Below are 23,654 nucleotides of genomic sequence, written 5' to 3'. Positions count from 1 at the left end.
CCACTTTCTATTTTATATCAAATGTTTGTTTTATAACAACTAGACACGGGCGTAGCTAAGAGAAGGTTTTTGGGGGTTCAAACCCCCAGGAAATAAGTAAACTATTACCTAATATTATACCGAAAAAAAACGAGGACTGAAGAGAGTTAAATTATTACATTTGAATACATACAGTAGCACCTAGCGTCATCTTTTGAAGGGAGGCAGATGCAGTTGCAAGAAATTAAGAAGAAACTGGAAGAAAATGGTGGTATACTGCGAATGACACGTGTCGTCGGAAGACAATTAAATAGAACAAACATTCCTGCATTGGATGTATGCACGTATCACAAAATTAATTTTTAGACAATACCATCTGAAAGTTGATCGTTCTGTATTCATTTACATACCGAAAGTTGCGTTTTGAGTGCTCCATGTATTAAAAGTGACACTGCAAAACACTTTCGGGACGTTCTAGAGTATACAACTTTAATGTTGACAGTTGACAGTTTCACTTCGATGATTTTGCATAACCTTAAATTTTTAATTTTCTGAAATTATTTGTTTTATCCGAAGTTTTGTCTAAATTAATGAATAACAATGATTGATAATGAAAAAGAAAACATCAGCAATGAAACGTTACTCGAATTAACGCCACCTGATCTCACCGAAGAAAGCAACGCGGCCGTTCTTAATTCGTTGCCGGATAAATCTCGTGCAAGGTACGAAAAACAGTACGAGCTCTTTATGAAGTAGTGTCACCAAAAAAAGGCGAAAAACCCAAAGGAAAACGTTTCATTTATTGAAGAATATAATGTACTTAATGATATTTGCAATATCAATATTAATTTGTTAATTATTTACAAAAAGTAATGTTGTGGCAGTGTAATTGAAAAAGTTTTGGATTTTATGCTTGGTCTAAAAAATGTTGTGTACGCCGCAGCTGAAATACTACTTTGTTGGACTCGTTTCAGATTTCAGACTCGTCCAACAAAGTAGCACTTTCAGTCCTTGGCATACAAATAATTATTATCTATACCATTTCTTGATCATACAATTCAACAATCGGTTGAAAGGTTTACCAAACATCGTAAAGTAGTATCAGCATTATTATATTACCTTCAAATTTTACTGCCAGTTTTGAGATTGAAGAAGCAATTTTAATATTTAAAAATTACTACAAATCTTGGCTACTATTCCTGTATACACTACTACCCCAGAAAGATCTTTCTCGAGTTTAAGGAGACTGAAAAACTATTTACGAAACACTACAAGTGAAAACAAACTTAATGAAATCGCTCTATGAAAAAGAAATTCATGCACATGAAGTAGTGGATATATTTTGAAAAAAACAAGCCGAAGATTTCTTCTTTAATGGTTTTAGATTTAGAACAAAGGAACGAAATTAATTTAACCATTTCATTTAAAGTTTATAAATACCGATATCGTAATTTTGATAATAAATATGTAGATATTAAATTTCATATAAGTATATTTTTATTGTTTTATTTACTTCAAACCAAACCCCCCTCAAAACTAAATCTTGACTACGCCCGTGACTCGAACGTATACATTCCAAGATTTAATGCATACTCCTACGTACAATATTTTTTCAATGTTATACAAACAATGACAAAAGTATGTTGATTTTCGCAAATTACATTTAAAGTACCGGTAAAAAAAAATTTAAAACGTCAGAATATTTATACTGCATAATTATATAAAACAATGACAAGTTATAAAAGAAAGAAGAACAAACTAACCTATAAAATAACTGTATAGTACAGTGGGAGGTGTTCCAACTAAGTGAAACAAATAATGTATCGTTCTCTCTCTCCTCCGATCGCTACAGTTGTTATTTGGAGAATTTTCAAGCATGCGCAGTATAGATAAAGTGTCTCGAACGAGAGAGAAAATGAATATTGTCGGCATCTTTGATCTAAGAATTTAATAGGTATGTTGATTTTCGCAAATTACATTTAAAGTACCGGTAAAAAAAATTTTGAAACGTCAGAATATTTATACTGCATAATTATATAAAACAATGACAAGTTATAAAAGAAAGAAGAACAAACTAACCTATAAAATAACTGTATAGTACAGTGGGAGGTGTTCCAACTAAGTGAAACAAATAATGTATCGTTCTCTCTCTCCTCCGATCGCTACAGTTGTTATTTGGAGAATTTTCAAGCATGCGCAGTATAGATAAAGTGTCTCGAACGAGAGAGAAAATGAATATTGTCGGCATCTTTGATCTAAGAATTTAATAGGTATGTTGATTTTCGCAAATTACATTTAAAGTACCGATAAAAAAAATTTGAAACGTCAGAATATTTATACTGCATAATTATATAAAACAATGACAAGTTATAAAAGAAAGAAGAACAAACTAACCTATAAAATAACTGTATAGTACAGTGGGAGGTGTTCCAACTAAGTGAAACAAATAATGTATCGTTCTCTCTCTCCTCCGATCGCTACAGTTGTTATTTGGAGAATTTTCAAGCATGCGCAGTATAGATAAAGTGTCTCGAACGAGAGAGAAAATGAATATTGTCGGCATCTTTGATCTAAGAATTTAATAGGTATGTTGATTTTCGCAAATTACATTTAAAGTACCGATAAAAAAAAATTTGAAACGTCAGAATATTTATACTGCATAATTATATAAAACAATGACAAGTTATAAAAGAAAGAAGAACAAACTAACCTATAAAATAACTGTATAGTACAGTGGGAGATGTTCCAACTAAGTGAAACAAATAATGTATCGTTCTCTCTCTCCTCCGATCGCTACAGTTGTTATTTGGAGAATTTTCAAGCATGTGCAGTATAGATAAAGTGTCTCGAACGAGAGAGAAAATGAATATTGTCGGCATCTTAACGTATATGGGTTAATGCAAGCATTTATTTCGAGAAGTTGAAATGATAGTTTATGCGAAATGATATGATATATCGTTGTTACAGATCGAAAGAGAAGTGATACTTTCCAGTACAGAAAAAAACTCCAAAATACCAATACTTCACGATTACAAGAAAAGAAGTAAAGTGGCGGTTGCTCCCGACGTTCCTCCCAAGCAAATGGCTGCTTGGACGCAAAACCATCAAATTCTTCCAGATCAGGTCAGTATTTGAATAATTTAGACTACATACTTTGAATAACTAAAAGCTTCTTTTACTTAGATTGTTGACTAGCAAAAAATTGGCAACCATGTATGGTTTATATCACTAAAATTTTTATAGCTAGAGTTCGAGTCTGTATAATACGTTACAGGTAGAAATGTATGCCGTCCAAATAATATAAAAAAATTATCGTTCGAAGATAAATTATCTTTGCGCAAACAAAAAGAAACGTAAATGCATTAAATTTAAAGCCATTCATTTCAAGTTTATGACATATAAATTTCCTTTACATTAAGTGAAATGGCAGGGACAGCTCATTGCATGTAGATTGATGATATCCCAGTTATTGTTCTGTTAGTTATAAGTAATTCAATGGTGAAATAACAGATGAGATGCGAACTCAGCGGTAGTTACCTACGATATTCATGTTAGCCAATATTACAAGGTTGTTTCAAATAACATACATGGATTTACACAGTTAACTGATTAAATAGGTAACCCTACGGAGTAAACATACAGTTAGGTACATCATCTGATAGTTCTACATTATATATATATAAGATGTATATATACAATAACCTAAAATATTATTTATATAACCAAAGTTGTATTCTAAAATCAATCCTTTTGAAATTTAAAGGCCGGTTCCATGACATTTCGTTGACGTTCGCGGATGACGTTGACGTTTGACGTTCGTAGCAAGTTCTACACCATCTTCAAAAACTTGACGTTGCTGCGTTAACCTAAAAATGTTATTATTTTTGACGTGTGTATTGATTTTAGTTGTCGTGATAAATCTGTGGTTTTCCTCATAGTACTATTTATGGACGATATATTGGAAAAAAAGATTTTTTTTATTGGGAAAAACATGACAAACCCAAACGGATGTGATTTGCTCTTTTCTATTGCCACAAAAGCTACTACGAACAAACAACAGGAATAGATAATAGTTATTTGTATGCCAAGGACTGAAAGTACTACAATAGTAAACATTTTACTTATAATATTCGGCAACTAATAACTCTTCATCGCTGAGATTTTCTTTTCCATCATCATTCATTGTCATTCATCAATTTAGACAAAACTTATGCAAAAGCATCGAAGTGAAACTGTCAACTGTCAACATTGAAGTGGCTACTCCAGAGCGTCCCGAAAGTGTTTCGCAGTACGGAGCTGTCAACTGTCACTTTCACTACACGGAACACTGAAAACGCAACTTTCGGTATGTAAATGAATACAGAACGAACAACTTTCAGATGGCGTCGTCTAAAAAATTCGTTTATGCTGAAATCGCCAACGGCAAACCGATCAGCAAACAGCGACATCAAACGGCAACTATGAATGGTGTTACGCATTTCAATGTGTTTAATTTTGTAACAGCAAACGTCTACGGTAACGGCAAACGGAAAGTCAAGTTAAGAATCGAAATTATTGTATAGATACGTATACTCTACCTCTATCTACAGACAATACTAAGTTATCATAATTCTCATGTTCGTTTAATATCCTTTGATCCCTTCAACTGATTTAGCGATAAAAAATAACCAGAGAGTGAATCTGAAGATTTAATACCCTCACTCTGATCAGAGCAGTTCTTACTACTTTTGCTTCCAAACTAATCTACAACCTCTTCGTTATTGGACCCAATTCTCTTTCCTTTGAGTTTTTTTAAGGTCTACGAAGAGATAGTGGTAACTGGAAACCAGATTTGGTATGTAAGTTGAGTGGTTAAGAAACTGGAAGCGCAATACTTTCAATTTTCATAAATTTGTGACATGGAGTATTGAAATAGAATTTCTCTTACATTTAAGAACTTTTTTTTTCTCTTTTTTATACTCTATCGATCCAATAACGCAATGTACTTGTCCCGGGACTTATTGATGTAGCATATTCACTCTAATTATAGAGCTGCTGTCCACTTTGATCTAAGAATTTAATAAGGGAATCGATCTATTTTCAAATGAATTCTCACATTTCACTATAGGGTCATCTAAAATGTATTTTCTGATTTAATATTCGAATAAATATTCTCTTTACAAAAGAAAAACAAACTTAAGGGTAATATTCAAGTGCATTAAAACCCAATCAAGTTTAGTAATTTTCAAATGTTGCTCAATGTATCAGTGGTGTCCTCACAGCTTACATGCCGATGTATTTTTTCAGACAAATCTTCAAATCAATGATACGTTTATCACCGTAAATAGATACCAAAAACCAAAAGGAATTCGACTTCTATAAGTTCCAATTTTATCACGTGCCGCCACTGTTCATAACCTTCAATAGAAACGCTAACTGTCAAATACCGCTATCAACACCATCTATTAATCTATTATAAAAATAGGAAAATATCTTAACAGTTTATTGAACCTGTACATGACAAAAATTGTGTCCTATAGTATTTTTTTATCGGAATAACATTCCCAAGAACTATAACTCATCACCAAGGACTGTTAACGAAGTAACTCTTATTAATTAGACAACAATTATTCAAAACTGTAAATATCAAAATATTTCATGAGAGATATTTGTTGTAATGCTGTCCACGAAAGTGCAAACATCAAAATAACAACATTTGCATGCGTTGAGTAACCTCGAAAAACACTTTATACATTTTAACGAGTAAACTTACATATCATTTCTTGTTTTTAGTTGCCACTCAAATTATTTCAACGGTTTTTTTTTATCCCTACCATACCAAACGTATCTTCTTCCTCAACCCGACCGATAGTGTTTCTTTAGAAATGATACTAATCACCGGAACATGCTTATAATATTCTTAGTAGACACAGTGCCGTAGAAAAAACAAAATAAAAGATTCACATAACACAACAAATGATAGACCTAACCGAGATTAAATAAGATAAACGACAGAAATTAATTCTCAGTATCATTGATTTGAGAGTAACTAATTTTGTGCTCAAAAATTTTGTCGACAAGGAGATTCTATTATTAATTGGATTAATAATGAATTAATTTAATTTATTTTAAGGTGATATACCTCAGTCACAATATATTTTCTTCCCTCAAGTTGTCCATAAACCGTTTGAAGATAATTGACACGATAATCAATGACTATTTATTGTTTATCTTCGTTAAACAATTTTTGATTGTACAATTTTAGTGCTATAGTTGAATGGCAACTACGCTGTGAAAAAATATAAAATATCTCATTAAATTTTCTCAACACGTTGCTATTCCATATTCATTATTGTTTATTAAAGATAATTAGATACGGCTTTTCATTACTAAATATAAAAATGTCTTCGTTACGCCAATGAGTAGATGGCAGCACAATGAATGGGAATAATGTAAAAGAACGTTCACTTTTATTGTTGATTTTGTTGTGGTGAACGCTCAGTATAATTCAATTTTAGTATGGTTGAGTTCACCATTAATACCAACGAAACAGTAAGTGTGGTCTGTATCAGATTTTTTTTAATATAACATTTTTATGGTATATCCCACCAATTATAATATAGTTATTTTTTTTAAAGGTAGGTTATATTTTGGTAATTTTTAAGAGGAAGTTACAATATTGATTAGATGATTTAACTCGTCTATTTATATTTAATTCTCATTTTTAATTATTATTAGATATTTCCAGATTCGAATAACATTTCCAGTTGATACTTCCCTCTTTTTTTTTCATATTCAGTTTTTTGTACATGACTTTTATAATATTCAACCTCAAATTCATTAAATACTTTTTTATTTATATTATATTCAATCAGTTTCTTGATCTAGCTTCGGTTCAATTATGTAACAAAGTTTTGATATTCAATAATGCCATTCCATGACACATTATACTTTCAATAATCTTTATGTGATGTTCAAGGAGTTGCTATTAAAGGTAATTACTGCAAACTAGATTGTTGTAAAGTATGAAAAATATGTACAGTGTGTACAGCTGATATTATTTGATAAAAATTAATACAGAGTCTTAATAAAATTCATGGTATTAAAACGAACCGCAATTATATAGAAATATGTTGAACTTTATCTATTTGATAAAAGACGAGAAGTTTTAAAGCTACCCTCGTATTTATTAATGCAGCTGAAGAAGCAACTAGAATTTTATGTCAGTACTCACCGATAATATTGTAATTATTGTAGGTGTAAATCTTTTTTTATGTTTTTTTTTCAAACTTCCTCTGTTTGGTATTTGAAATATTAATCTGTAATTTAAATTTTCTTCGTGCTGGTCAGCCATGCCTGGCTAGACCATGTCAATAGCCTGTTGGAATGGGTTAACGACCAAGGGCGGAGTCACACGATTATTTTTGAGTTTTAATTACTATTTGTCTTTCTTTACTACCATGTAGGATAATGTTTATGTAATACGAGGGTAGTAAAAAATTTGTTTATAGAATGTAATTTTTTTAGACACATTCTGGCTTGATCCAGACTATTCAACAATCCAATGATCCAAATGGATCCCCTTACCGCACTAATTATCACCAAGTACAAGACTACTACAATGGCCAAAATCTTAATTCAACTGGCGCCGTACCACGAACGGCGTGGCATGCCCCTGGAGATACAAATAAAACCACCTCCAGACCATTACCCATTACTGACGACTTTCCTACTAATACCTCACACCCCCAAAATGTCACTGTACAAATAGAAAGTAAAGAAACATCTCAGAAAGATCAGAAAAATAAAACTATGGCCAAAACTTACAATACTATTAAAGATATGCTGTCAAATAGATTTAAAAGTAACAAAGAAAATGAAGAAAAAGGCGAAGAAGCAGGTTTAAATAACATGGCAGAAGAACTGAGGAAATCCCAAGGTAATATCGCTGATGAAGGAGTTAGTAAGAAGGCTACAATTGAACAAGGTAAATAAAACATAATGAATTTTTGTACATTCTAGCAATATATTTAATCTATACTTTTCCATATTTTAATTTAATAATTTTCCATTATTAGGTTATCAAAAACCTCCTATCACATCACAATATAATCAGAGTTACATGCAACAGCAGATGATATCCCAACATGCCCAACAGCAATATCAGCAACAATTGAAAAATCAACAATACTCTCAGCAACTAGCTCAAGCTAGATCTCAAGAAATGTTAAATCAACAACACTCAGAAGAACAGCTCTATTACCAAAGCAACTATGTTGCTTCAACCCCACAACGAAGACAAGTACCTGTACCTCCCAGAGAAACAAATTATGTTCCGTTACAAGCTATGCAACAGCAGCATTTACAAGTAAGTTTCATCAATGTAGAAGCTGGTATAAGTTAGTAAACAACAAATTCGTTATCATCATTAAAATAGTTTTCATTTTTTATTAATGACAAAGAAAAAAATTTGATCAATTTGTAGTAGTAGTACCAAACCAGTGGTTCTATAGTTTTATAGTATAACAAAAATAAATAGAACTAGCTAACAAACATAATGGTGGAATGCAGAAGTAAGACACGAAAAGAAACTGAAAAATGGCGAAATGGAAATCTTATTAGGTGAACAGATCGTTGAAGATCAAAAGAAATAAGAGCTAAGAGCAAATTGAACACAAGAAGATGGTATAGAACTTGAGGAAAATATTGATAACACCAGTAAATTAATAAAAGATAAGATGGACTCCAACAATTACCAAGGTATTGAGTATTGTTTCTAAAGTATATGAAAAAGTATTGAAAGAAGAATAGAACCACAGTTACAAGAAAGAAGAACCCAGGATCAAATCTTCAAAATGAAACAAACCAATCATATCAACTGTAACAAACATTATGGTAGTAAAAGTTTTCGATCCAGAGAAATTTTTTTGGAGATCATCTTTGTTTCATATTTACTAGTAAGTGATCACCATACATTTTATTTCAGTCGTCTCCTGAGAAACGTAGTGCTCAACAATTAGAACGTGATAGCCTTCGCCAAAGAAGTTTCGAAGCGAGAAGAGCAGCTTCTCAACCGCAGTTAGCGTACGAAGACGAAGTCCACGAAGAATTACCAAACCGTAAACCTCAACCTCAAATACCCACACCAATGCGACGAGGATCATACGGAAATATCATGGAAACTCAAACAAAAAATGATACGGAAAAGGATAGTGACGACGGTGGGTTTTTGAGAAGAAAAGGTTCACAAGAACGTAGATTAGATCCTCCTGGGTTAAATGATAGAGTAGTAAAAAGTGATGGAAATAATATTGATAACAGAAAAGAAAATGACCAAAAAACGACTGACGAACTACAGGGGAGTCCAAGAAAGAGATTAGAAGGAGAGATAGGTAGGTGGAAATTAATAAAAAATAATTAATCTTGTTATAAATAATTATTTTCCAGGAAAAATAGAAGGTGTTTATAACGTTGGTCAAAGAATAGCGAAATTAGACGAGGAAAGTAAAGTTCAAAAGAAAACCAATCCTAGTTCAGCCACGAGCTCTGATTACGATAAAACTGGTGGTCAATCCTCATCAAACATTGATTCTGGTAGAGGCAGCGCTGCGTACAGCAGTGGACGTAGACCAGGACCCGTAGATTCAAATAGTGATCATTTTGATTCAGTACCTAACGTCACCAGAGGAAAATACAGAGACCTACAAGACAACAGTAAGATTAAATTAATTTACATATATTTATTCCACCACTTTTCTCTCACAGAGTAGATTTTCTCTAAAAACCTTATTTAATGTACGTTTTGAATAATCATGTCTTTCATTTATGCAGGTCACGATTCTGAATGGGTGGATATTGTCGAAAACGAATTAAGACATATTCTGGAACCAAAACTTCATGAATTATCTATACAAAATAATAACCCAGGAAAACCTCATTCTGTTCTAAGTGAAAGTGTATCATCAATGACACCTCCTTTACCCCCTTTATCACCAGGAGAACAATCTTCACCAAATACAACTCCAAGAAATTCGGCGAGGTATAAACATAACAGGTAATTTCTAAGGCATCCTATGTTGCGTTATTATTGTTAAGTCATGAAGTATTAGGTTTCGAAAGGTATGTTTCCTCGATTAATTAACAACATTTGTGATAGCGTACACTGCCGGTCAAAACATCATAATTATCTATCAATTGTAACGAAACCCCATAAGATATATAAAAGAAATCTACACCTGCAACGTGATCTTGCACGATTCTGGCTATGTGCGGCCTTGCATTGTCGTACATAAAGATAAATTCGTCTCCAATGTGGTTTAAGTAAAATACCACACGAAATAAAATTTTCTCGATAGAATGATTCGTGATCCTATTCAAATTGCACCGCAGATCATGCAGAAACTACTGCCTAAAGCACTCTGCACAATCTGGAAATCACTCTCTCGGTCTTCGGTCGCTTCCATCCCCATTGCTCCAACGTCAAATTCAGATGATCCTGTACAAAACACAGGCGTACTTGCAGATGAGCTGGAGTAAGTTTTGGACCAATAGCAGGTGTTTAGGGGTCAGGTTATTTTCCTTCTTCTTACTGACTACTAGCCATTCACCTCATGTGAAGTTGTTGTTACACTTGAACGGCGTCAAGGTGACGATTTCTTAATATTGTTGACACAATATAGCGATCATCACGAGCGATCGGAAATCTTCTTCAGTCTTCTAATCAACATCACCAATAAGGGATTGAAACTACTTTATTTGTCAAAAAGATTATATTTTATTGTTTCAGCTTGCCGTGCGGTAGTAGACCGGAATACGAAAGTTACAAAAGTAAAAATCATTCTAGAATTGTAGCCGGTGAATCGAGATGGAACAACAGTTCACCTCAGAAACATAGGTCGCAGAAAAAAATTGACCACAATGCGATTTTAAGAGGAAAACAAAGCAAGTGAATTGAATTATTAATATCGAGATTTAAAAATAATTTAAACTCTTTAAAATTACAGTTTTTGGTTTAGATAATACTGACATGACCTCGACAACAACAAGATCCATGGATTTAGAATCGATTCTAGACGGACAAAGTGATTCTGATGAAGATTTAAGTACTACAGATGCTAGAGCTATCAGGAAACAGTTAGAAGGTTTGGAAACAATGTATTCGGAAGTACTTAAATTATTAGGAGTTAAAAAACATCCCGCTAAGTACCAACCAAATGATCCTCGGTTTACAAAACGAAGATATGGAAGTATGTCTTCGTTACCGTCAAGTTCCGTCAGTAGTAGACCAATTAGAGATAAAAGAAGAACCAATGAAGATAGAAAGAAGGTTAGAGATATTAGAGGTATCAACAAAAGGTATTAAAACTCTAATTATAAATATGGTAATATTGGTATTATATATTTTTTTGTCAGGTTTCAACGATTGGAATCACACGTTGTTACGTTAGCTCGATCCGTAGCTCATCTATCGTCAGAGATGCGTACGCAACATCTGATGATACAAGAAATGGAGAATATACGAGGAGAGATCGCAGCTCTAAGGACGCAGACAAACATGTTGAACGTGAGAGCTCAAAGCGCAGCTCGCGCTGTCAGTTCCAAAGATTTACCTGTTCTGGCTAATCCCGCTAGAGTGAAAAAGTTGACGAAGTTTTTTGGAGATGAGCCGCCATTGTTAAGATTATTTTTACGAAAACTAGGATACGAGGTACGACACGGAATTTCATAAAATAATTAATATTTATAACAAATGTTTTCATTTTCAGAAATACGCGACGATATTTGAAGGGGAACGAATAGGAATGGTAGAACTACCTTATTTAAGCGAAGATAGATTACAAAAGATGGGTTTACCACTTGGTCCTAGATTGAGAATAATGCAAGAGGCTCAAATATCCGTTTGTAAAGATAACACTCTATGTATAGTATGAAAAGTATTGCCACCTTTTGGTCGTTAGAAGAATCTCATAATTTCTCGTTGTAGTAAATTCATTCACCGAGAAACGCTTTGAAAACGATAGATGGCATCATTGAACCGAATCAATAAACTTGGATACAATTTAAATTAAATTTATTCATTCAAATAGAGGATTGAATTATTTGTCATATCTGTAAACAAGCTTCTTTATAATCTCTTCAAAAAAATGTTTTTGATAATGGTTAAAGATGAGTTAAGACGATTTCTCCGAGCTCTACTCTAGTTTGGATGCTCTATTCCCAAGCCACTGCTTCACTTCCACACTGAATAAACACAACAAACAACAGTTTTAAACGCAGTTACCATAACCTCTTATTTTTTTCGTTTGATAAAATTGAATGAAAATTTGGAAATTTTTATTTCTGAAACCGTTTCGATTACAAGTTATCGTCTTCAGAGACTGAAGGTAAACTAAATTGACGTACGCCAGTCTTAGAGATTGAATTTTTCTCATTTCAAAAATATGCGAAATATTGTGCTTGTCCCCCGTTTGGGGTCTCTAGATGAAGCCAAAAAATGGAATTTTCAGGCCACAGTACTTGACGGGGTGGAACTTTTTTACCATACACGATAACGAAAAAACAGAAAATATGTTTGAGGTTAAAAAAAGTCTATAATCCTATGGATAGAATTTGGGCGATTCATAGGAAAAAATTCTGAAGCAAAGTCAGGAAATTGTTGGAAACAGATTAGACTCAAAATATTTTTTAGGCCATTCGTGGCACCATCTTTTGCCTTGGGTAGGTGACGTTATATATCAATCGATAAAGTAAAATAATAGAATTTCGTGGTCAAAGTTTCAAAATTTTACTTACTATAATCCTATGTACGTAACTTTATGTTTGCTACATTCTTGGTCTCTTGTACCTTTATACTCCATATTACCTTATTTCTATTCGTGTCACGCTTCTTCTTTCATGGTTAGGTCTCTCTTGTGTATTGCCAACAGCAAACCAAATATTTCTGTTTTTATCGCAATTATAAACACGTCAAACGTAATTTTAGGTGTATTTTAAAAAGTTTATCTCTATACTTTTTGTTTAAATGATTTCCACATATTTTTCGACGAGACAATTTAAAAAACATACCTCAAAAGAGTAGAAATATATGAGAAAAAGGTCTAAACAAAAAATGTAGTGATTATAATTTTCTATAGAATCGCTTAAAATCACTTTTGACGTTTTTGCAGTAGAAACTCGCAATGAACAAACTGTTGGAAACCCTTCAATGCTTTTTATTTGTCTATGGTGAACTACATATATAGTAGTTTACCTTAGAAAATAAGAAGAGAGGCCAAACTAAAAAAGAAGAAGCGCTACACAAATAGAAGGAAGGTAACTAATTTATTTTGATTTTAAATTAAGAATATCCTATAATCAGTATTATTTGTTGTTATTTTTACTAAACAACCCAAACGAGTATTTGTGGAATCTCAATACAATTAAAATTGCAATGATTCACTAAAAATACATCTCTAAGATCTTTTGTAAATGTAAACATTTTTTCGTTTTTGTGTAAATTTTTTTAATATACGAAATAATATTTGATCGTTTAGGGCAGTTTTTGATTATATCAAAAAATCTAGATCTTGGTATGTTTTTATTGATGTTGTTACAAACAAAAAACTATAAGAATAGATTTTTTGATAAATCACAATGTTTTTAGCATTCTCAGGTTGATTCTTCTAACTATACAGAAGGCGTAGTATAAAAAATGGAATTTATGTAAAAATTGTATACTCTTGAAAATGGCGGCTATAATATTAATAATAAGAATTTTTTACAGACTTTTTACTTTAATTTATTGTACAAGTATATTTTTGTATTATGTATTATACTTATTATTTTAGTTTATTTTGACTTTTTGTGGATGAAGGATCTATTTTGTACGTTTATAAAATGTTTTGCCGATGATACCAAAGATATATTCTTTGTTCTGTAGCAATACATTCATTGTAACCCAAAAATGGTGAAAATAAAATGTATAAATATATAAAAGTAGTATTTATTAACCCACTTACCAACTAGAGTAACCAGATTCTGACCTGACAAAAAAAAGTTGAAGTAAGTACCACTATAAATTGTTCACCCTTCAACATTGCAGTATAAAGGAGACAAAATTTTTGTTTACAAATTAGGTGACAATGAATGACGTACGAATCCATCCTTACGATGTAAGGATAAAAATAGAGAATAAGGGGTAGAACACTGAAGTATATTTGCAAAATAGGGCCGACAAACAATAAAAGAAAATGTTGGTAGTGTTATGTATTTAATTAAATACAAAGGTTACTAAGACTTTTTTAAGCTTGTTGACATGACATAAAGAAAATTATCTTGACAGTTGACACGTGTGTGATTGAAATAGAATCAAGTACGTTCCGATACTAGTGTAGTGTTCCATGAATCAGAATCACAACAGGAAGAAGTTACATAAAGGTATTTGCTTAGTCACAGGTCTGCCATAATTGCCTCGGAGACTGTTTAGTAAAACAATGACCTTTTTTTTTGTTTTAATTTGAAAGTGAATCAAGGTCGAAACAAAGGGAACCGCCATCGTAAAAAACCTCGTTTTTCAAATGAGACACATACTTTCCCAGTTTGTTATCAGATTTTTTTCTTTTTTCAAATATATAAGTACATGTCGGTCTAACTTTTTTATTTTGGAAACTAAAACTTCGAAGTTTTCCTAATTTGCAATGAACATATAAATTAACATACACTATGGGACTATAATTTGTCAGTTAGGTCACAAGAAAAATGCCTTCTCTGAGTGGGAGGTCCCACTAAAGGTTGAGCTAATACGTTGAGCCTATTTCTGATAAAAGTAAGATATTTGTTCAAAGGTCACAAGTAATAACTTTGTTGAGTACATAGTATGGAGCATTCACAATAATTCTGAGTAATTTCTACTGATTTATTTCCAGAATTCCTATATTTGAGTTGCCAGATCTTGTCGAATACTTGGGCGATACCTAAGAAGGTAGAATCGAACAGTTTTCATTATTTTCAAAATATTAGTACACTTTTTTATAAGCCAATGTACTTGTTCCATGATTAGGTATTAGTCGGCTGGCTTTTAGAGTCAGTTCTATTTTCTCTTCTATACGAGGATGGTCTGGTATGGTTTGAACTAGATTTGGCGGTAGTTGCTTTAAAAATACCACTGTATTAGCTCAACCAATAAAAGAGCTGAACTAGTTTTTGCTCTCGGTGAGTCTCGTTATCAAAAGTAAAATATTGGGTAGAAGAGTTTAAACGAGGCCGAACGACCTGCGAAGACCGGCATTGTAATGGTCGACCAAATGAGATGACACTGCAGAAATCTTGAGGAAAATCCTCAAAGCGACACTGGATGATCGTCGACTGTAAGTGAGCGAGCTATCAGACATAGTAGGGATTTCAAAAGTGCGGTACATTGTAAATTATCTGAAAATTTGGACAGAAGAAAGATAAGTGCCGCGTTTGCTCATAATGGAACAAAAACAGCATCGTGAAGATCTTTCCATCGACTGTATGATAATGTTTTACAGACATAAAGCTGCGGTGTCATAACCATGGATGAAACCTGGATCCATAACTTCACACCCGAAACAGAAGAACAATCAAAACAATGGATTGAAAACGGAGAACCGGCGAAGACAAAGACATCTGCAGGCAAGGTCATGGCGTCGGTTTTTTGGTATGCGCATGAGATAATTTTCGTTGACCATTACCGGCGAGTATTATGCAACGTTTGAGCTAAGAAATCAAGCAAAAACGGCCACATTTAACAGTCACCCTGTGACGAAAAAAATTCCGATTTGAAATTACTTATGTTTATGTATTTTTAGTAAAAATTTTTGAAGAAAAAACAATAGAATACAACTAAATTTGTACTTCAAACTAATATTAGATTAATTCTGTTTTTTTATATCCCAAATCGACATGAGAAACACCCTGAATGTTTTCAACTTAGACGCCGAGACGTCTGGCGTCACTTTCTCTTCAACGTTATCTCAGTGGCCTGTAAAATTTAGATGATTCGGTTAGAAAAAGAAAACACTTTCATACGTCGCTTTCGTGTTAGGAAAAGATAAATTCTAGTGTCTGAAAATTCGATAGAGCACAGAGCGCGGTTGCTCAGCTTCCTTGTTAATTTTATCCAGTCGGTACGTACCCAGATTGCGGTTCAAATTATTCGAAAATAACCAGTGCTTGAGAGTTATTAGAGGTTCTAGTTGTGATTTACAAGAAATTAACAATATGGTCAAATCATTTATGTATTTTATGAGTTTAAAAACAGGAGCCGCTATAATGGGGGCCACAAATATTGTAAGTCTTTTTTAATAAGATTTATTACTTCCAATTATTTTATTATTTTTATAAATTTTTTGAGAATATGTTCATGGACCTCGGAAAATCGATATATCTAGTATATTATCACGTAAAAACTTGTATTTTGACATCATGTATTTTTTGCAAATATCTCGTTTTCTATGGGTTTTACGCTATTTGTGTTCCATGTCAATATTGTAGAGAATTTAATTCTCTACAACTTTTCTATTTAACATTTTTTCATATCTTAAACAGTTTTCGAGATAGAGGGCGTAAAGCGCGCGGTTAAAGAATTATCTGAGGTCAACTGGTAATCCTGCTCAAAAACTCGTTATATCAAGGTTGTAATCCATTTCTAAATATATAATTATTAGTTTTTATCAACTTTTAGATATAATTCAATTTTTCTTTCGAATAATTCCAAAATTTATCAATTCAATAATTGCAAAATTACTAAAGGACTCATTACACACAAATAGCATTTGAAGTAGAAAATAATTGAGTACATCTTATTCAAATTCCGTAAACTTGCTGCAGCATTTGAAGAAAAAAACTGTCAGGTTCAGAGATTATTTAATTGTGGAATGTAAACTTTATTAGTAGTTTATAATGCTGCGAAATATGTGGATAGTATCGATCATCTCCTTTATGCACTATACGTCAAGTCAACAAAGTCGAATAAACCTGTGCAATTATCAAATATTCCACCAACGAGTGGAGTAAATCACCAACATTTCCACCGCGTTTATTATCGACCCAGAAATCATGAGACAAATGTCGTTGAAGACGGTAATGAAGAGAAAAAGGAAAAAGACGAAAAAGAAGAAGAAGAAATCGATTTTTGTGACCTTATATACAGGTTTTTACCTGGTAATATACTGGATATGTCGATTTTCACAGATATTCTCTTAAAATGGCCTAAGATGACTGGTATCTTTTGAGAACAATGAGGCTCTTTTTTAAATCACAATTCCCAAACATATAAGGTCCTTTTATGATATTGTTTATCAATAATTCCATAACATACTCCCCCTCAAATTATTCCAATTTAAATAATAACTTTTTCATAATAAAAAGTATTCACAGTTCAATATGCATTTACAAAAATTCAATCGAATAATCGCAAATTGATTTGTGAAATAATGAGTAATAAAACTTGGGGAAATATCATTACTCGCACCCATTTACCGTCTTCTAAGGAGATTTTTCATAAATAAACTACTCCGAGTATATCACAAAAACATGCAACAAATAAACTGTCTGGTCCTTCGAGCCTTCAGTTGGTTCATATCCGACTTGAAGGACCATTTGGTGTAATTTTAAGAGTTGGTGTGGCAATCTCAATTTTTTGGTACATATATGTTCCTTATCTTCAATTTTGGGAGTCTTAAGAATCAATAAGTTTAGGGTAATGTGATTATTCGCCTCCATTTACTGTCTTGTCCAACAAAATAATGTCAACAGTCATCTGTGAGTTGAACTTCCAAGTTACTTTATTGTTATTATTGTTATAACATTCTAGACTTTTTGTTGAGATCTCTGCTCCCAAAACACTTGAAATAAATCCTGATATGTTGGTGGCTGATCGAATACTGAAAGTATAAGATATTGTAGGAGAATGGGTATCTCGCACGGCTCAGTGGTTTCATTTTTGATTGTTTACTCGGGTACTGTTTACAATCAACAACTTCACGAGTTTTTACATCAATTGATAACCTTGGATAAAACGAGAGAGCATCACAGCAATCCAGATACCAAACAGCTGTGCCATGACGGGCTTAAAAGTCAGTGAAATCATGGAGACAGTTTTTTTTAATGCACGAGGTATAATCTTCAAAATGGTGAAATAATGAACGTCGAATATTAAGCCAACGACCATGTTTGGCAAAGAAAAATATTCGTTTGAATCAGGACAATGCAAGAGTTAGAACTTTCCATAATTTAGGTTACCAATTTCTATAACATCCATCAGATTCTTCAGATTTATCGCCGAGTTATTATTCTTGTTTCCAGCTTGAAGAAATGGCACGACAACAAAAGATGAAATAATTGTGGAAAGTGCTCAAAAAAGAATACCGCGGGGACTAAATTTTTTCTCTAGTAACCTGAGATACATTTATATTTTTTCATCCGTTACATTCTGCTGTAGATTGGTGTTAAGTTGGATAATAATCTATGAAACCGATTTATTTGTAGATGTTCTCTATAACCGCCACTGTAGCATCAAGTGTAGCACTGTATCACCACCAAACTGGAGAAGACGAGCTCTATTTAATTTTAGCTCTTATCTTGGGAATATTCAACATATTTGTTGCTGGTGTTATCATAGCGGCTTTGGTTAAAGTAAATATCTTTAAAAAATTATACAACAATAGTATTTTAGTAACAAAATCTTCCATATTGTTTTACTGGTTTGTAATATTTATATTTATTTTAGGGGTGCGAAAAATATGTATTTCTTTACATCATTTTAGAAATGACGAATCTTTTTATTATCACAGTTTTTGCTGCAATCAACGTATTCGAATATAAATCATTTAGTCTTGCTGGTCTTCTACTTGTATGTTGTAAGTATATCTCGACTAAACTAAAACTTCACGCATTAGTGCGAAAAGAAACATACTTTAAGCAGTAGTGCCCAAAAAAACGTATTATTAAGGTCTCCGTAGTGTAGTGGCTAAAGTACAAGTATTTTTAGTCTTTCTTTGGTATGGTCTCTACTGTATGGTTGGATTCTACAACGAATTAGCAGAATACAATAGTGTGAAATCAGGCGTTATTGAAATTACGTGCAACACCAACATCAACCCAGTAGTTTTTCCTGAAAAAGCCATCGAAAGTACCGCAGTGTAACTGAAGAATACATGCTTCATTTATATGTTTGTGACTATTAAACTACTTCACTTTGAAGAACCAACAAAAAACAGTTTTTATCAAGTTGTAATTTGTATTACTTACAAATCTTTATTTGAAGGAATTTAGAGAAATCGGAAAGATTATCATTAAACAAATATATAATTTCAATCTCTGTGCTAAATTTATTAAATTCTTTGGTATAATATTATTATTAACGTTAAATTAATTTCGTGTCCAACCGTAGCGACCCAGTCCGACCCTGCTGTTTCTTTACAGTACTCAGGAAATCTATCCATACAAAAAGTCTTGCGGCGCCTTATCGTTATTTTTGGAAGCGCGTTTACATTTAAATTACTTGTGGTGAAGTATTTTGTTACATTTTAAAGTTGAAAAAAATCGTATTATTTTAAAACATACTCTCTTGTGATTATTAAAAGTAAATCGAATCAATATAAATATTTGAGGTTAGATTGAATGTTAAGAATATTGAGATTTTTGGCATACTATAACTAAATATGAAATATTGTTGGTATCGTATCATAATTATTCATGTATTTATCTTGTTAACGTGATAATTGAATATAATTTTTTTCTATCGTGTATAATTTATATAATTATAATTAAAATTGATTTCTTAGAAACGTAAACAAACAGCAGGGGCGGATTGGCTCGGGTGATTCTCACGTTAATACCTTCTAGTAAGGATTTTCAGATTGGAATAAAATTATTTTGAAAACTCTTTCTTTTGATTTATATCGAAAAATTAGTAAATTCGAGTAGGTGATTTTGAAAAATATAATAAATGTATAGGCATTTAAAACTGTAATATTTATTATTAATGTTGATAAAAAATATGTCGAGTTAGATTATTCATTGAAGAAATATTTAAATATAAATTGTTCAAAAGAAAATAGCTATAATATGAATATAAACATAGAAGGAGCTGTGTCTTTTTTAAATAATAAAAAACGGTTTATTAAGAATTATTTATATTTAGTATCAAAAAGTATTATTACAAATATAGCTTAAAAAGAATATTTTAATAAAAGTCAAAGCAGTCCGTTATCAAAAGTGCAGTCTTTGATGAAGATAAAACTTCTAGTATGAATCTTCAGGTAATAAACAAAAGCCACGGAGATTATTGAAGCGACAAACTGAAACAGAATACGAAAATTTATAACAAATAATTAGAAATCCAAGCGAAATCACCATCAGTTTAGTTACAAGGTGGCATATTTTAATTTAACTTAATTATCAAAAGCGAATTGTCTCAAACAAAGATTCTAATTGTGATATGATTTTCTATCATCTTTCTTCTTTAACCAGCGCTACGGTTCCTTGAGAACCAAGCATGGTGCCTCCAACGTCAAAGCCCTAGTTGGATCAATTCCGCCTCAACGTCCTCCAACCTCTCAGTCACTTCCAGGAACTCCATACATATCTCTACGCGAGTTTCGATCAGAAGGTATCCTTCCCACGTGTCCCAGCCACCTCAGACGCGCTCCCCTGGTAAACACCACCATCTGTCTCATCTCAGTATTTTCCTCCGGATCCTCCACGCACCATTCTCGCAAACAGAGTCAAAAATCTTTCACAGGATCTTCCATTCCTAGCAGGTTAAAATCCGCTTTTCATCGTCATAGTCCATGTCTCGCATCTGCCTACGGGACCGATTATTGTCTTGTAAATTGTGAGCTTTGATCTTTGTGCTGGGCTGCACAGGTGATACATGAAATTTGAAGATCTGTAGCCACTTTTAAATTGTGTGCGATTTTTTATAGTGGCACCACTAAAAACGAAGATGAAATCAGGCAACTGTGTCTTTGGCCTTGAATTAAGCCCTGATTTATCTATAACTTGGACAAGATCTGAATCCTGTCGATTTTTACGATACGAGTTTATGAAGGGATAAGTTTGAGGGCTCCTTGAAGGCAAATTAAAGATTGATTCAAACTTATGTAACTCTTACCTCAGCTAGTGATAAAAGACATATAGAAATCCCAAGAACGATTTGACAATGTCGTATATAATTAGATATTTCAATGTTACAAGGATTTTCGAAAATATCATTGGAATCAACTTTACGGCAACTACTTGGTATACTATCAATCCAATACTTTGATCCGTTATACCCACAACATTTCAACTAAAATAAAATTGATAAACTACATGAAATATAAAAGATTTCAAACACTTACTCTGTGTTGTATGAGATCAACAATATTAGCATTTTCTTCGCAGGTATAATTTTCAAATATATCTTCTACAGTCGTGTCTAATCTGTTTTGGAAAACTGTTGCGTTTCCTATTTTATAAAAGGAGTTTACTCCTATGGTAAGTTGAAGTATAAATACCACCAGCAAGATCGCTATATACTAAACAATTATAAAAAAAAATTAATTTCATCCATAAAAACGCTTTGATGAAAACTATTACTGAAGCGTAGAAAATATTGAACAAAATGAAAAATCAAAAAAATATCAAAAATATCAAATTTGATCTACGCGAACTTTTGATTTTTATCACTTTTTTGTACGTTACTGTTATTAATTTAGTTGGGTAATAAATTCTAGATTATCAACAATTTACCCCCCTAATAAGCGATGATGACGCTGAACGTGATCCAGGTTAGTTTCCGAACATTTAGATCATGATTAAGCATAATAATCAAAGTTCAACAACTACTTAGAATTACTATTTATATATTTACATAAATACCAACGCGGCGCGTGCCGAATCTCTAAGAGCAGAGTAGCTCCGCTGAGATCTGAGCGTTCGAGTCAACGAATGTCAACGTCTTGCCTGGACTCGTGTATTAGGAGGGGGTGTCATGAAACAATGTGGAAAGTGCACGTATGTTGATATGCTGGTTTTTCCTAAAACGTGTATCAGACATGTCGGAGAGGATTTAGTTAATTGCTATTCGGATATTAAGAAGGTTATGAAAGAGAGGTCATTTGGAATTCCCAATAAAAGGTAACTTGGAATTCCTACAATCTGGTTAAGCCGATCATAGTTTCCGAAAGGTCTTGTAGTAGCGGGAGCAGCGAATCAACGACAGTCGATACTTACTAACTTGGGATTTTGACATTAAAAAATGCAGGATTGCCAATTGAAACTTACCAATGCAACGTATTTGATCCTCTCAGTGAGACATCCATAGCAACCGAATACTGCAAGAAATATTAGGACTGTTCCTAGAGGTATGGTGAGAACAGGTATCACAATGAGATCTTCATATTCTTTAGGGATGGCGTTCGAAATTTCTTCTAAACTTATTTTATAAATAATTCCAAGTGATATAAGAACGATTCCAACTAACTGAAATTTTTCGAAAACTGCTATTGTTATATAATAATGCATCAAAATAAGAAAGCAGAACGTTATTAGCAACACATTTTATTTGTTCACTTCTCAAAGGAACGAGCATCTCGTCGCAGTTAGAAATTTTACACTAATTACTTTATATTTAATTATAGAAATTGAGGTTAGAAAACATACCGAGAAGTTAATGTCATTTACTTTCGATTTCCGTTTACAAATTTATATTTTGTAATAACGTTTTGTTTTTAAGAATTTTTAGTTATCATTCTATTATTGATAAACCTGTCCAGACTTACAATGCACGAGGCAAATTTTCTAGATCATCACTGAGTGCTTCGTGATACTCAAATATTCGCGTTCACCTTAATTTAGATTGCCCAAAACACTTTTGCAACATTTCCAAGATTCCACTGAAAATTTCCTCTTCTTTTGTTGCATATGTTGGGATACGGCGCTCAAAACAACATCAGAAGAAGTTGTACCAATTTAGAAAAAAAAATGTCACCGATTTGATTTTCCCGCGCCGTCAGTATAATTTAATTCAACCATGTATAATGGCGTACAAGATCGCAAGGTTCCGCACTATTCGAAGTTAATAAAACTTACAACATGACATATTCAGTATATTACTGCATATGTTAAGTTCTTCATGTAAATTAAACGATTTCGGTTGGTATCACTGTTACATAACGTTACTGCTTTTTTAATTACAACAATTTTGAATGATGTTACTATTTATTTAAGGATATTATTCACTTATGACATTTATCGTTAATATTTTCCTATTTTTATTTTAACTTTAACTCCAACCCTGTATTTACAAACAGAAGAATATATTCTATTTACCTATTTTAAGTTTAATATCCAACAAATTTAACACATTCAATAAAAAAACTGCTAAGTTATCAAAAGAAATCTTCACTTGAAACTTCTTCAAGATAAATAATTCATGTTCAAACGAAGTACTTACTGCTAGTATGAAGTTAGTCCAAAACACTAAACATTTCAAAATGTCTTCATCACATCCCATTTTAATTAGAGTACAAATGACACACCATTTTCTGTCAGTATTTGAATATTGATTTCATTTTATTTTATCAGGTATTTAGTATTACTTAGCAAATAGTATTGACGACAACACAATACAGTCGAGATTATGATACAATCTGCGACAAAACCATATTGCAAATGCGGTGAGATGCTTTAAAAATAAAAACGATGGG

At 32.5% G+C, this 23,654-nt stretch overlaps 3 protein-coding genes and 1 long non-coding RNA gene across 7 annotated transcripts in view; 2 read left to right on the top strand and 2 right to left on the bottom strand.

Moving 5' to 3' along the window:
• Nucleotides 1-12,765, top strand: part of LOC130452915 (uncharacterized) — a 55,667-nt gene extending 42,902 nt beyond the window's left edge. The window contains exons 4-14 of one of the 4 annotated variants that reach the window (XM_056792441.1): nucleotides 2,947-3,102; nucleotides 7,486-7,945; nucleotides 8,037-8,326; nucleotides 8,945-9,350; nucleotides 9,406-9,672; nucleotides 9,790-10,012; nucleotides 10,745-10,899; nucleotides 10,962-11,313; nucleotides 11,371-11,665; nucleotides 11,724-11,882; nucleotides 11,942-12,765. In XM_056792441.1, the coding sequence (XP_056648419.1) occupies nucleotides 2,947-3,102; nucleotides 7,486-7,945; nucleotides 8,037-8,326; nucleotides 8,945-9,350; nucleotides 9,406-9,672; nucleotides 9,790-10,012; nucleotides 10,745-10,899; nucleotides 10,962-11,313; nucleotides 11,371-11,665; nucleotides 11,724-11,882; nucleotides 11,942-11,944 (2,766 nt within the window). In that variant the 3' untranslated portion in view covers nucleotides 11,945-12,765. Of the gene's footprint in view, nucleotides 1-2,946; nucleotides 3,103-6,392; nucleotides 6,520-7,485; nucleotides 7,946-8,036; nucleotides 8,327-8,944; nucleotides 9,351-9,405; nucleotides 9,673-9,789; nucleotides 10,013-10,744; nucleotides 10,900-10,961; nucleotides 11,314-11,370; nucleotides 11,666-11,723 lie in introns of those variants that run through there. The other 3 variants (XM_056792442.1, XM_056792445.1, XM_056792443.1) reach the window with 3 other exon arrangements.
• Nucleotides 1,454-12,873, bottom strand: LOC130452916 (uncharacterized). Its single transcript, XR_008911006.1, has 2 exons — nucleotides 12,751-12,873; nucleotides 1,454-3,845 (listed from the first exon to the last, which is right to left on the bottom strand). It is a non-coding gene; the product is annotated as an uncharacterized LOC130452916 (long non-coding RNA).
• Nucleotides 12,874-16,064: 3,191 nt separating this feature from the next.
• LOC130452914 (uncharacterized) lies at nucleotides 16,065-20,090 on the top strand. Its single transcript, XM_056792440.1, has 4 exons — nucleotides 16,065-16,248; nucleotides 18,448-18,594; nucleotides 18,689-18,818; nucleotides 18,950-20,090. The coding sequence occupies exons 1-4, from the start codon at nucleotides 16,180-16,182 to the stop codon at nucleotides 19,102-19,104; spliced, it is 501 nt and encodes a 166-aa protein (XP_056648418.1). The 5' UTR covers nucleotides 16,065-16,179; the 3' UTR covers nucleotides 19,105-20,090.
• LOC130452913 (23 kDa integral membrane protein-like) lies at nucleotides 20,080-23,654 on the bottom strand. The gene is made up of 5 exons (XM_056792438.1): nucleotides 23,402-23,654; nucleotides 22,231-22,428; nucleotides 21,306-21,482; nucleotides 21,077-21,253; nucleotides 20,080-20,261 (listed from the first exon to the last, which is right to left on the bottom strand). The coding sequence occupies exons 1-5, from the start codon at nucleotides 23,459-23,461 to the stop codon at nucleotides 20,157-20,159; spliced, it is 717 nt and encodes a 238-aa protein (XP_056648416.1). The 5' UTR covers nucleotides 23,462-23,654; the 3' UTR covers nucleotides 20,080-20,156.

The sequence above is a fragment of the Diorhabda sublineata genome, chromosome 2, assembly GCF_026230105.1.
Source record: "Diorhabda sublineata isolate icDioSubl1.1 chromosome 2, icDioSubl1.1, whole genome shotgun sequence".
NCBI classification, from domain to species: Eukaryota; Metazoa; Arthropoda; class Insecta; order Coleoptera; family Chrysomelidae; genus Diorhabda; species Diorhabda sublineata.
This window is presented reverse-complemented; position numbering and strand designations above follow the sequence as displayed.

Coding starts and splice junctions, on each gene's coding strand:
- LOC130452914 (XM_056792440.1), top strand. CDS start 16,180: ATGGTCAAATCATTTATGTATTTTATGAGTTTAAAAACAGGAGCCGCT. Junction 16,249..18,447: donor TAATGGGGGCCACAAATATT/GTAAGTCTTTTT, acceptor ATTTATTTGTAG/ATGTTCTCTATAACCGCCAC. Junction 18,819..18,949: donor TGGTCTTCTACTTGTATGTT/GTAAGTATATCT, acceptor AAGTATTTTTAG/TCTTTCTTTGGTATGGTCTC.
- LOC130452913 (XM_056792438.1), bottom strand. CDS start 23,461: ATGGGATGTGATGAAGACATTTTGAAATGTTTAGTGTTTTGGACTAAC. Junction 22,429..23,401: donor GGACTAACTTCATACTAGCA/GTAAGTACTTCG, acceptor GAAAAATTTCAG/TTAGTTGGAATCGTTCTTAT. Junction 21,254..21,305: donor TTGATCTCATACAACACAGA/GTAAGTGTTTGA, acceptor ATTTTATTTTAG/TTGAAATGTTGTGGGTATAA.